Source organism: Monodelphis domestica, chromosome 5 (assembly GCF_027887165.1).
Source record: "Monodelphis domestica isolate mMonDom1 chromosome 5, mMonDom1.pri, whole genome shotgun sequence".
Lineage (NCBI taxonomy): Eukaryota > Metazoa > Chordata > Mammalia > Didelphimorphia > Didelphidae > Monodelphis > Monodelphis domestica.
The window spans coordinates 126,236,190-126,250,709 of NC_077231.1; the positions used below are offsets into that span (position 1 = coordinate 126,236,190).

General features: G+C 35.9%; 1 protein-coding gene across 2 annotated transcripts in view; it reads left to right on the top strand.

The window, feature by feature from the left end:
* Window positions 1-14,520, top strand: part of PTPRO (protein tyrosine phosphatase receptor type O) — a 235,591-nt gene that overhangs the window by 182,606 nt on the left and 38,465 nt on the right. For both annotated transcript variants that reach the window (XM_056799294.1, XM_056799295.1), the window contains one exon: window positions 12,025-12,106. In XM_056799294.1, coding sequence (XP_056655272.1) covers window positions 12,025-12,106 — 82 coding nt within the window. The remainder of the gene's footprint in view (window positions 1-12,024; window positions 12,107-14,520) is intronic.

Sequence of the window (14,520 nt, forward strand, 5' to 3'; positions counted from 1 at the left end):
ATTGAGTAAGGGCTGCAGCCTAGATCAAAATTTAATTATTCCAATCTCTACCATACTCAAGTTAACAGGATTTAGAAAGGGCTGTAGCAAAGGAGCAAAGATTTAATCATTTGAAAATATGACCTTCAACAGACATGTGCAAAGCCTCTGGGCGGTCCCGGGTTAAGCTAGAGCCTCCATTGGCACAGGGAAATTGATGGACAGTGATTGGTAGATGTGAGAACTGAGGGGAGGCAACTTGGATGGTTTCCTTAAAGATCAGGGGGGTCTGGAGACTCGTGGTGGTTGAGGGGTTGATCGGAGTGGTGGCAGTGTACTCTGAGAAGCTTGCTCTGAAGGAAGCTGAAGGTGGGGGCCTCTGAGACTGTTTCTCCATTTTGGTCACGTGAGTAATAGGGACTGATCTCCTTTCTTTGCCCCAGCTATCTAAGGGCTTGGGCCTTTTGGCCCAGCCTAAACAGAAGGGGTATTTAAGCCCTATTCCTTTCTCTCCCTTTTTCTCTCTCTCTATCTCTAATTCCTTTTTTCCTCCTATTGTAATTAAACTCCATAAAAGATTGACTGCAAACTTGAGTTTTCATTTAGGAATTACATAGCTGAATTCCTTGGCGACCTTAAATTAATATATATCAGTCTTTTAAAGTGATTCCCTTGTAACATCACAGAACAAAATATAACACACAGGAAATCCAGGAAGGGAAAATTCAGACTGAAATATCATTAAACTCTAGGAAATGTATTGCTCTGGATAATAGAAATTTTGCAGAATGATTTCTACAATCCCCATCCTATGATTGATCTAAAATAAGCCGGGTGGTAGGGGGTAATGTTCAGTGGAATGAGTAGTAGTCTGAGTGTTTTGTTGAGCTTGCATATTTGATTCAGTAATTATATCCTGGAAAAACTTTGACCATGTTTGGTGCTATAATAATGCTTCTAGAAGTGGTATCTCAGATAACTTCAACAAAAAAAATATCAAAAGATGATTTCTCTAGGTAAAATGTATTTTTGTTATCTAGGAAGAGTTAAGTCAAAAGAAAGAAGATTGCATTTATTAAAAATTAACACTTGTTGGGCTTCTATAACTTAATTGCTCACTCCCTCAGACTTTTCCTTCATGAAAAATAAAAATTACTTTAAATAAAAAAAGGTTGTTTTTGCAACTAATTCACTCTTGATATTTGCCTCTGGTAGAACATTAGATCATTATTAATTGCAAGAAAAAAATAGTATATTTAACTAAGGAATAGCAAATATAGAAATTCCACTCTCCCAGGGGAAGTAATTGTGGAAGAGTGATATCAAACAGAGGATAATACAAAATTATTCATTGAATAAATGAGAATTCATACAATTAAAATTACAATTCTTAGAATTAATATTACTTTTAGATCATACTTTTGTCCTCTTAATTAAATTCTTTCTAAGTTGATATTGAATGCCAAATCAAATGCTTTTTATAGTTAATAAGCACTAAGCACAGGGAGATCTTGTATTTTCAGCATCTTTCAGTCAATCTGTGATGATAAATATTTGGTTTTCTGGGGAATTTTACTTGCAGAAGCCTGACTATTCTCCAATATCCTCATCAAGATTTCCTTCAATGTTTGTGTAGACTAGTCTAATAAAAATTGCTTAGATAGGAGGAAAGGCCCATATGGCACTAGAAATTGATATGCCCATGTTCATCTTTTCTGGGCAATGATAAAGGCTAAGATTCCCCCCAAACCCAAGTCTTTGGTATCTTCCTTTCTCCTTCAGATCCCTTTGGAATTGATCTCTCAAAACCCTCAAAACTGTGTTACCTCCAATACAGTCCTTTTCTGTGAAACCTTAGTCTGGTTCTTTGTTCCCCTTAATGCCATTTCTGCCTTCCCTACAATAAGCATGCTGAAGCCTGAGGTATTCGTCCACATGTGATGGCTTTGGTGTCCTGGATGATGAAACTGTTCATCATAAAAATATTTACAATTTTTTTTCCATTTTCTTCTTGGAGGGGGCAAGTGTCTTTCTTTCAGTTTCATCCTTAAATGCCTTAGATATGATTGTTAATATGGCATTTTTCAAAACTAATTCATTGGCTTCTAGTCACATGACCAGGCTGAATCCCCAGAAGATAGATAATTATTCTCCTAAGGGTTCTAAGGATAACCCTGAACAGGTAGTGTTTCTGTTACCACCAATCACAAATCTTCTTCCAGTCTTATTCCTCCCTCCAATATGTATTAACCAGATGATGTCAGTTAGCTTTGCCAAAGCACTATTTATTAAAAAGTTAGAGCCAAGACAGAAGTCACAGAAACATTCCTCAAACCTGAACACATTCACTCTTCACCTATTTGGTCTCTGAGGAGAGTGGACTAAAATTTAAAATATGAAGATGAGGCACACGAGTAGGGGACAAATGGGGTACTTTATGATTCCTGGCCACGGGTGCCCTTTTCTTCTCTTTCTGGAGTCCCCATGAAGTTTACCTCTGGGTGTTTATACCAGTGATTAACTTCCTTCATCAGCTGGGTTGGCTCCTGGGACAAGTAGACCTTTACTCAGGACTAGCTCATCAATAGTCTGCTATTGCTCTGACAGGTTCTGATCATCTCTGCTACCTATTCCCATAGTTCAAGGAGTCTTCTGATGGCTCTTCTGACCTGTTGTTGTTGTTGTTAATGGGTCTTCCTAACTCACCCAGGCTACAAATGTGCATGGCCTAATTCCATTACTGACTGGCATGGGGGTTTCGGTTTGATCCATTTCTATCTTACTCAAGCTCATTCCTCCTTAGGCAGACTGGTAGCCCCCTCCCTCACCATATCAGTGCCAGACTTAGTGTGGACAACTAAGCATCCCAGACAACTGTTGCTCAGAATTCCTGACCTTAAAGGATCCATCAGCATCAGCCCCTTCATTAGCAGGGATTACAGGTGTATGTGTGCTACTCTGCCTGCCCCTCTCCTGATCTTTTGAAGCCCACAAAGCAGGAAGCTGCTCTATTTTTGCCTGAGGACAAGTGACCTAAGATAAGGAAAGAATAAAATATAACAGACCTGAAGCATACTTGGCCCTCATGCTGCTATTCCTCTTTTCAACTAGAGGCTCATAGCAGTTATTTCTTACTTGAAAACTGCCAGGAGAGAGAATAAGTCCAAGAAGGGTCAGAGCAGGACCAATTAATCTTTTTGTGTGTGAACAGAGTTGTGGCTCTATCTTGACAGTTCCTCTGGTTCTGAAGCCCATTAGAAACTCACTGCCACATGTGACCAGAATAAATCCACATACTAGAATAAAACCAGGCAGACAATATGTGACCATGTTCTGAGAACCAACACCTTCTTGGCCAGTCTCCTTCAATACACTTAATTAGATTTCTCACCAAGGTTTTTTTTTTTTAATTGGCTTACCCTTCCATGACTTCTCACTGTTTAGGTTATCTTGGAGTGATTTTCATTGTACAACATTTTTTTTCTCTTCATTTTTTCTTTTTCCTAGCTTTATATTAATTTTTATATTTAATAAGTTGTTGATCTGACTATACCCATATAGTTGAATCAAAATTGAATCCCTCATCAATGAGTTTTTCTTATCCTTTTAAAACATAATCATTTTTTATTTTTTCATATTATCTAATTTTTATCATAGCTAGCAATTCTTCTCTGGACAGCATTTATGAATTATAGACATAAAATTTTCACAAAGTTTGCAATCACTAATCTCTCATAGACCTTACTCTTGAGCCAAATTTTCAAACATCCTCAGCTATTCTGCTCATTGAATTATAATTACTGATTATTAAAGTATATGAAAATTTAATTTAGGGTTTCATCCTCTACCACAGTTTTTGTTGCATTAACTGCAGTTAATTATGTGATGGTCTTCTTATAAATCCTTTTAAAAATAAAGGTGTCATTTATTTTAAGCATTAAATTTTTTTGGTTCAAAATTCTTTCCTTCCCTGTCATCCTTCCATAACCCACTGAAATCTAATATCAATTATAGATGTAATGTGCAAGACATATTTCCACTGACCATATGGCAAAAAGTAAAAAAAAAAAGGAATGAGAAAATTACACTTCAATTTACACTCAGAGTTCATGAGTCCTCTCTCTGGAGATAGATACCATTTCTCCCATCATCAGTCCTCTGAAATTGAGTTAATCATTGTATTGAACAGAGCTGTAAGTCTTTCACAATTGATCATCATTACAATATTGCTGTTACTGTGTACAATGATCTCTTGCATCTGCTTACTTCATTTTACATCAGTTCATATAGGTGTTCCCAGACTCTTCTGAAATCATCCCCTTTGTCATTTCTTATGGCACAATAGCACTCCATCACAATTTTATGCTATATCTTATTCAGTCATTCCCTAATTAAGGAACATCTTCTCAATTTCCAATTATTTGTTACCACAAAAAAGCTGCCATGTGTTTGTATATAAAAGTAATATAATATAATAAAATATTTCTGAGAGTTTTCATTTTGAGATCACTTTCAGAGGAGGTGGCTGTTGGATTTTTTCAATTTCTACTTTATCCTTTGGAGCTAAGATATAGGAGCAATTTTCCTTGATAATTTCTTTAAATATGTTGTCTAGGCTTTTTTTTAAATCATGTTTTTCAGATAGTCTGATAATTCTTAATTTTTTTCTCCTCAATCTATTTTAGGTCAATTGTTTTTCTGATGAGATATTTTACATTTTCTTCTATTTTTCATTCTTTGGACTTGGCTTTATTGTTTCCTGATCTCATGGAGTCATTAGCGTCCTTTTGCCAAATTCTACTTTTTAGCCAGTTCTTTTCTTCAGTGAATTTTCATGCTTCCTTTTCTGCTTGGCCATGTCTGCTTTTTAAAGGAATTCTTTTATTCAGTGAATTCTTATGTCTCTTTTACCACTTGGCCAGTCTTTTTAAGGTGTATTTTCTTCAAAACTTTTAGTACCTCCTTTATTAAGCCATTAGTTCTCTTTTCCTAATTTTCTTGAATGACTCTCAGTTCTTTCACCATTTTTCCTCTACCACTCTTTGACTCTTACAAAGTTTCTTTTGGGACTTGGGTCAAATTATCATTTTATTCCCTTGAGAATTTGCATTAACTTTTTTCCTGTTGTCATTTTCTGAGTTTGTGTCTTGTTCTTCCCTGATACCATATATGATTTTAATAGAAAAGTTCTTTTGTTGTTGTTGTTATTGTTTGCTTATTTACTTCACCTACTTCTTGACTTTGAACTTTATGTTAAAGTTTGGCTCTGTTCTCCTGGAGATAGGGAGGCACTGACCAAGCTTCAGGCTTTTTAAATGCTGTTGTTCTCAGAGTTAGTTCTGGGATTTGGCAAGTTTTCAGTGCTACCAAGGTGGTGTGATTCAGGAAGAGGGGTGGTTATGGATCTCTTGGTCCACACTTTGGTCTTTACCCAGGGAGAGCCTTTTGCTCTCCAATAGCCTCAAGCACTAATGCTCCTTTTGACTTTCTTCCATCTTCTGGTTGCATTTACACTAAGAATATAAAACTGAAACAATTTAGTTCCTCTTATATGCCTACTTGTATATCAGTTGACAAGGATCATACATTTAAAATATTAGCCCCTAATTTATGTTTAAGGATGGACTAAAAATTGACATTAGCATCCTTTCTTCTTCTGTTATGCTATTTTTCACTTTAGAAATGAAAGTAGGCCACATTGAACTGTGGTCATTCCAACTAGTGATGAATGTTTCTTTAACTATGTTAGTCCAGGAAAACAGAAACAGATGGCTATTGGGAACATGTTCAAAGTCTTTTCAACATGTTAAGATATGGTAGAGCTTTTAGTCAATTGGCATTTTCTTTGAGAACCTAGAATTGCCTCTAGACCTCCAAAAAGTATCAGAGTAATAGCATGACACTACCTTAGAGACTCTACTCCAAGATTTCTCATATACACACACACACATAAGCATTATATAAGATTCCTTTAAATAATAAATTTGGCCATATTAATTTGGTCATTCCCCAGCTCAAGAAACTCCAGTGACTTTCTATAGGATAAATTTTAACCTCTATGTTAAAATACAAACTACTCTTCTTGTCATTTAAAGCCCTGAACAATATAATTCTAATCTTTCTTTTCTTTTTTTGCCTCAAATCTGAAAATACATATACCATTCTGCACATTCAGTCTATCAACTTTCTGCCAAGAGGTCAGAAGCATATTTAATAATCCAATATCTGGAGTCATGATTGGTCTTTGCATTGATTACAGTACTTTAGTTTTTTCAAAGTTGTTTCTTTGTAATGCCACTGTTACTATATAAACATTCTCCTGGTTCTGCTTGTTTAATTCACTACTGGTTCATATAAGCCTTCCCAGATGTCACCAAATCCATCGATTTTTTCATTTTTTATGTTGTAATCACATTTTATTGCATTTTTATGTCATGGTTTGTTTAGTTTCTTCCCATGATGAAAACCACTTTTTCCCATTTTTTGCTACAATTAAAAATACTGATACAGATATTTTTTGTTCATATGAGATTTCCCCCTCTTTCTTTGATCTTTGAGCATATTCTTAATGATTATATTGTTGGGTCAAAGAGAATACATTGTTTAGCAACTCATGGGGCATAATAGCAAATTACTTTCCAGAATTGTTGGGCACAACTCCCCTATTAGTGCTTGAGAAGGCCTATTCTCATTCCCCTCATCAGCCCTCCAAAAAGTGTTATTTTCCTTTTTTTCAATCATCTTTGCCAACCTGATGGTTTTAAAATAGGAACTCAAGAGTTGTTTTACTTTGCATTTCTATTATTATGAATAATCTGGAGAATTTGCATAGGACTATTTATAGCATTCACTTCTTCTTTTCCCACCTATCTTCCTAGACTATTTATACACTGCTTCTCCTTATAAACTATTCCAGCAACACTGACCTATTTGCTATTACCCATACATTACATTTCATTTCCTTCATTTGTATCTCAGTACAGGCAATCTCCATGTCTGGACAGAACTCTTAATTCCTTCAAGGCTCAGCTCCAGTGTAACCTCCTGACTTCCTTAGCCATTAGCAATCTCCCACCAAATATCACTCCTTTGTACTTGTTTTGCATATGTTCTATTATTTAATTTTATCCTTATAATGACATGGTGAAGCAGATGCTATTAATATCCACATTTTACAATTGAGAAAAATGAGGCTAAGAGAGATTAAGTGACTTGCCTGGGAACACACATTTAGGTCATTCCTGGAGTCTGATTTGAATTCATATCTTCCTGACTCCAAGCCAATCATTCTATGCACTGAACTGCCCAATATGTTTTCCATTATCTTGGGGACGATACAATGCAAAGTTGTAGAAGGACTCACATAGATGATGAGATCCTTCAGATACTCCAATTTATCTAAGGCATTATACTGATTTTAATTGCAGCCCAGAACACTGCAGAGCATCCTGACTGACATTTATAATCACTCAAAAAGGCCTGGACTAACTCTTCATTTTGGAAAAATCAAGGACAAGCATAGAAAACACACCTTGTCTGGGATCTAGGCTTGAACCGAAGGAAGAGAATAGGTTGCACCAACTATTAGAAATTGCAAAGTTATTTTAATTATCCTTAGCTTCTCCAGGAAGAAAAGTCCAGTTTTATAAAAGCAGTATTTTTTTTAGTATTGTATGACTAAGAATAGTAATTATAATTTCTGAAGAATTCTAATTCAAATTCACCCAAAGAGCAATGGAGAAAAGCATTGTGGACATGAAAGCATCATGCATAACATAACAAAGCATTATGTAGGTGAAGCAACATAAAAGATGCCATCAAAGAAATGTATTAGCATAAAGAAAATTGGGTCAGTCATGAAGGTAATAATCATGAAGGACAACCACTAGATAGCTTGCAGGCTCCATTGTAATATTCATCCTGATAAGAAACAAGCAAATCACCAAACATACTAAAGGGACCCCCAACCTTATGGCAAGACATGAAAGAATTATACAGAATATGAGGAGCCATGTTTGGATTGTAATCTTCATCCCTGGAGTGAATAGCCACTTCAGTGAGATTATAGAACCATTTTGATATATCAATAATTTTTCAAGTTACTGAGATGATATTGTAGAGTGCCAGACCTAGAGTGAGGAAGACCTGAATTCATATCTGATATCATATACTTACTAGCTATTTTACCCTGGACTAGTCATTTAATTTCTGTTTGACTCAGTTTCTTCATCTATAAAATGAGATAGAGAAGGAAATGGCAAACCATTCTAGTTTTTTGGTCAAGAAGACTCAAAAAGGGGTCACATGGAGTCTTAATGACAACATTTTAAAAATAAATTCATAGTCCTTAATTATATATCAACTGATTGTTTTAACTGAATCTAATATGGTAAGCTAAGTTGATAAAGACTATGAATCAGAGTCTGGAAGATCTGAGTTCAGATCTTATGTAAGAGAATTTCTAGTTCTATGAACGAACCAAGGAGAGTCCTTTATCTTCTTGGCTTCAGTTTCTTCATCTGTAAAATGAGAATAGTAGCATCTACCTCCGGGGTGATCAATGAGTTACATATATGTAATCTGAGTCCCCAAGCCCATTTGTATGGAACTCTCTCCTCATTGATCAAGATCAATGCCTTGCTCTTGTCTGAGGGATGGCATAACTCCTTTTGGAGCTTGAGGTTCTTTATTCCTCTTCAAGAAATCTCTTCTTGCTTGAGACTCTCTTAAAATTGCTTCATATTTTGAAGTTGCTTTGGGTCCTTCTCTCTTCCAGCTTCAAGAAAAAAAGATGGAAGATGTTAAACCCATTTTGAGTCACGGAAAGAAGAGACTTTGAGAAGAATATAACATGAGAGGAATTATCTATCATGCCCCTATTCCCAGCTCACTATATTAGAAACCTAGGGAAACTTGGTTTCTCTCTCTTAGCTGAACTGAGTTATTTCACTCCAGTGAAGGGGCTCCTTCACTCTGAATTGTCTTCTATTTTCCTATGTATACGTTTCTCTGATTTATGTTTTGCTGTTGACTAAGATAAATAGATTTTTTTTTGTTTTTGCTACCTGTTCATTGTAGTACTAGTGTTTGATAGGATATAAAGCTTGGGGTCAGGAGCAGCTCTGTGACTCAGTGGATAGAGAAGCAGACCTGTAGATGGAAGATCCTGAGTTCGAATTTGACCTCAGGCAGCTCCTAGCTATGTGACTGAGGACAAGTCATTAAACCCCCATTGCCTATCTCCTTTTTGCTTTGGAACTAAAATACAATATTGATTCTAAGATGGAAGGTAAGAGTTTAAGAAATAAAAGCTAGAAAAAAATAAATTAAAAAATAAAAGCCTGGGGTCCTGCTTCCCTCAAGTTAGTTTGAACCTGAAAACTACCTCTTCTAGAGTAGACTAACAGTAGGGTGGTGCCCTTTTTTACTGGCCCCAACCTCTTTTTTTCCTTCCTGGCTGGAAATAAAGCCTCCCTTAGAAAAAGGTAGGGGAAGAAGAGACTGAAGAGGTCTATTTTGTCTCCTTTCAAGCCACAATGATACCACTAGACTACATACGAGGAAGGTTCTTGCTACATATGTAAAGTGCTTTACAAATTTTAAAATGCTCTGTTAATGCTAACTATATCATTCATGTTATGAGCACTTTAAGGTTTGCATAGTTCATTACATACATGCTCACGTTTGACCTTCAGAACAACTTTATGAAGTAAGTGCTATTGATGTTAGTATTCCCATTTCACAGATGAGGAAACAGATTTAGCTATCATTAAAAAATGATCCAGGATCACATATCCAATAAGGCTCTGTGGTAAGGTTGAAATCCAGGTCTTTCTGACTCCAAGACCAGCATACTTTTCAAGCCTCACTGCCTCTTCTAGGGGAAAATAGCCTCAAAGTCTATTAGGTGGCAGAGGTGAAGCCAGGCTTTTACATATACTGAAAGGCAGTCACCAATGGGCTCTGATTTAAGGGGCAGAAAAGGTATGCAAACCTGGGTTCTGAAATCCCATGGATAGTCATTCCTCAAAGTGAGGTATTAATAAGCCATGTACATATGTTATCTTTGGGAATAATTAACAAAATACATCTACTAATGCCCACAAAACCCTAGCAGGAATTGGGGCACATTGTCAGCTACATAGGAAAATGGGAAATTTGATGAATATGTTTTGATAAGGAGTGTGAGAAGGGAGAGAGGTGCCAGAGTGACAGGGCATAAATGGGGCCCCTGAACATCTTGGGGCAGGATGGTGGAGTAGCATGAAGGAATCGAACAAGTGAAAGCAATACAACACTATCCTTTTCACAATCCAGGTTCATATATATCTGGGCACATCAGGTTGGATATGACTAATTGTTATCTACAGAAAAACATGGAACTTAACTACCTTACCATAGCCTTGAGACTCCATTGTGCATTGACCATGGACTTTATTTCATTACTTCAATGTCAAGGACTCGAGGATTTTATTCAGCATCAAGATTCAAGGAATATAAAGAAAAAAATTATTTCTAATCTATAAAGCCTGCCCTACAAAAGCTGTGCAGACCTAGAATTATCAATAGAAAATGGTTTTCTGAAATTTCTATTTTATTGATGTAGCTTAGGGAAGTCTATTAAACCAAGGGTCAGAACTTGAGGGGTGGGAAACAGAGCACAGAGATAAGGTATCAAGGGACCTCTGAGGGGGATGATGACCTGGAGAATCTAAAATGGATTCTAGAGCACTAGGTCATTTATCCTAGTAAGAGGCAGGAGAAATACAAACATTATTCTCTCTCTCTCTCGAAAGACAGTTAGACAGACAGACAGACAGACAGACAGATAGATAGCTGGATGGATGGATAGATAGATAGATAGATAGATAGATAGATAGATAGATAGATAGATAGATAGATAGCTGGATGGATGGATGGATGGATGGACAGACGGACGGACGGACAGACAGACAGACAGACAGATAGATAGATAGATAGATAGATAGATAGATAGATAGATAGATAGATAGATAGATAGATAGACAGACATATGTAAATTATATATATATACATCTATACACATATGCATATTTATCTAGCTGCTACATGGATAGAAGGCTGGATTTGATCTGGAGTCAGGAAAACTTGAGTTCAAATAGGACTGCTAGCTATGCAACCTTGGAAAAATCATCTAACCTCTGTCTGCCTCCAAATCGAGATTGCCCCTACCCTACATATTTCTTTGGAGGATAAAATTTGTAAAATGTTTTGTAAATCTTAAAGTACTATATCAATGCTAGCTATTATTATTATTATTATTATATACTATATGTATATGCATTCATATATGTACCTACATATGCAAATATTTGTTGTCATCTTTGTACATAGGAACAGACAATAATGTATTCATTAGAAATCTTCCTAACTCAGTCAAGGATTTGTCAGAGTTTGTACTCTTTTGCAAAAGTCTTTAAAAAAATAGGGTTACCTCTCTGCCAAAATGAAGAAGCAATAAAGAAGTAGCAACATATCCATCTATATAATATTTATATATGTATACCACAAATAATAAATGCTTGGTTCAATTTTACCTGAGTTTCTATTTAATTTCTTTATCCCATTAACATTGATTTATAATGAATCAACAGCATTGCTGAGAGTCTGATGCAATAATTTGCACAAATAATAAAGAAGGCAGCATATATTATTTCATTTTGCCACATCAAGGAGAAGCAAGCTTGACAGTAGAGCAGTGTAAAAATATCCTTTCATTTCTTAGTCAATTTAGCATATAAATCCCTTCTTCACAGAGGTTGCCGAAATATAGATAATATCAACTAATAAAAATGTTGAAAATTGAACTATTAAGAGTATGTTTTCTGTAGAAGTCATGAGAGTTTAATATTTTAAGTCCTATATTTACCAAACATGAAAGATTGAAATGACAGCAGGTCTGTATCACTAAATGAGATGCCTTGCTAATTATTTACACTCATTTACATACATAATATCATATTTTAACAACATTATATTTTATTATTTTCTATGTGCTTAACAAAGTCCTGTTCAGCTGGATGACTTTGATGCCTACATTAAAGAGATGGCCAAAGATTCAGATTATAAATTTTCTCTACAGTTTGAGGTGAGTGTGATACAAAAATTCAACTCAATAAAATAAACATATATACATATATATATATATATGAATGTAGCTTTTATATTAATGGTCAATGCTAGCGGCATATGGCAAAGAGAAAGGAAAACTTTTCTCTGTTGGATAATCCCCACCTTTGGAATGTGGGAAGCCTGGACTTTCCCAGGTCATTCTTTTTCCCTCCTATGCAGCTAGACCTAATGCCTAGAATCTGTTCATAGAAGATGATATGTCTTCTAAGTATTCATGGGAAGAAAACAATGGAGAGGATAATTCAACAGAGTCCATCTCTTTTAACCAACCACTACTGACTTGTTTTAGCTTGAGGGCAGAAAAATCTTGGATGCCCTTTTACTCTGTTTAGGGGTTCTGATTTTTAAAAAATTAACAAATTAAAACTGTTTTTCTTATTTGTCTCAAATCCTGTACCAGGAAAAAGTCTTACACTTTGGAGAGAGGTTTGAATCTCTGTCATTTTCAGGGGAGATTAGGGGGATCAGTTAGGTGATACACCAGAGAGAGCACCAGGACTGGAGTAAGAAAGCTCTGAGTTCAAATCCTTCCTCTTACTAGCTGTAGGACCTTGGGCAAGTCACTTAATCCCTGTTTGTCTCAGATCTTCATCTATAAAATGGGGACACCCTGGAGAAAGAAATGACAAACCACTCTTGTATCTTTGCCAAGAAAACCCAATGGACAAAACAGTCTATGAGATCACATAGAGCAGGGCACAAAACAACAAGATTTGGTCAGATTTTATCTAGACAGCAAAAAACTTACTTTAAACCAGAAAATAATAAGATAATTTTGTAGAATAGAATAAGCTTTGGAATTAGCTTCTGCCTATTTGGGGCAGAGAGAGAGAAAGGAGGAAAAGATGATTCAACTTAACAGCCAGATAGCAATTCTTTCAGATGAAACTCAAAGCACTCACTCATAAGAAATTCCAACTATACCATTCTGGCTGCCAAAAGTAGAAGCAGCTACTACTCAACCTCAACTTTCCAATTTCTTGATTCAAATTGCAAAATGACTGCTTAGAGAACATCTCTTTTTTGACTTTCATTAAAAGCCACACTCAACATCTCCCTCTGGCACTCCTCTCTCCCCAGACAGATTGTGTTGCTTCCTGTGTGTATTATTTAAGTCCAGTCCTTCCATTTATCCCAACTTTTTTTTTAGTTTAGTGCCCTAGTGACTGAGGTTTCAGGGTACAGATTTTATGGTTCCTCTACAACCACTGACAAAAAAAAAGATTGTAACAGAAAAATGGGCAAATTGGTTATATTTTAAAGTCATTTGTTTTTCTTCTACCAGATTCCTCTGACTGTTCTTGGAAAGATGTGATTTAGTTGCATCTTATGCCAAGCTTTCTATAGACTTTGCTTCCAGTGCTTTTTTTCTGTTTTACAAAGTGTTACTGCTTATAAAGTTTTTCCATCTTCCTCCATAGTTTTTTAAAAATATCTCCTTTGGCTGCCTTCTCTCTGCACTTGGCAAGGAAATTAAGTTTGGGGGGTTTTTTGTTGTTTTTTTTTTTTGCGAAGGGGATTTAGGAACTCTTTTTGCCTTTTCATTCTGTCAACTGTTTTATATCAGGTAAATGACTGCCAAAAATGGTGGTCATTATCACTGGTTTTTTCCACTTCTCATTTTTCAACACATTAATAGTTTCTTTGGATAAGTCGATTTAGAGATATCATAACTTCATAGTGTTTTCTCATATTTTGTTGTGATTCAGTCATATCCAACTATTCATAACTCTACTTGGGGTTTTCTTGGCAAAGATACTGGAATGATTTGCCATTTCCTTGTCTAGCTCATATCAAAGTTGAGAAAACAGAGCATACAAGGTTAAATAATTTCCCCGGAGTCACACAGCTAGTAAGTGTCTGAGGCTGGACTGAACTCAGGAATATGAATCTTCCTGACTCCAGGCCTCATTCTCTGTCCTCTGTACCACCAAGATGCTCCAACCTTCTCATCTTTACCTTTATTCTAATTCCATGTTGATTTTGAACTTTACTTTTATTACTGTAGACATAACCAATATGATATTACTTCTTCGTCAGTAACTAGTCATTTCCTATCAATTATGATACAGTCTACTTCATTTTTGTGTGTGCCTTATCAGAACAATGAAAAGGAGTATATATAAGAAAGGAGGGAAGCTAGATAAAATTGGCTTATATCCAACCCCCTGCCCCAAAGAGGGATAGGAAAAAGGAACACATAGGGAAAAGAGAAAAGGAGAGAGAGAAGGGAGCAAATTATCTCTCATTAAGAGGTACATAAGAGGCTACAGTGGAGGAGAAAATTGGGGTTGGTGACTATACTTGAACCTTATTCTTATCAGAACTAACTCAAAGTGGAAATAAATCCTACAGTCAGCCAGCTATAGA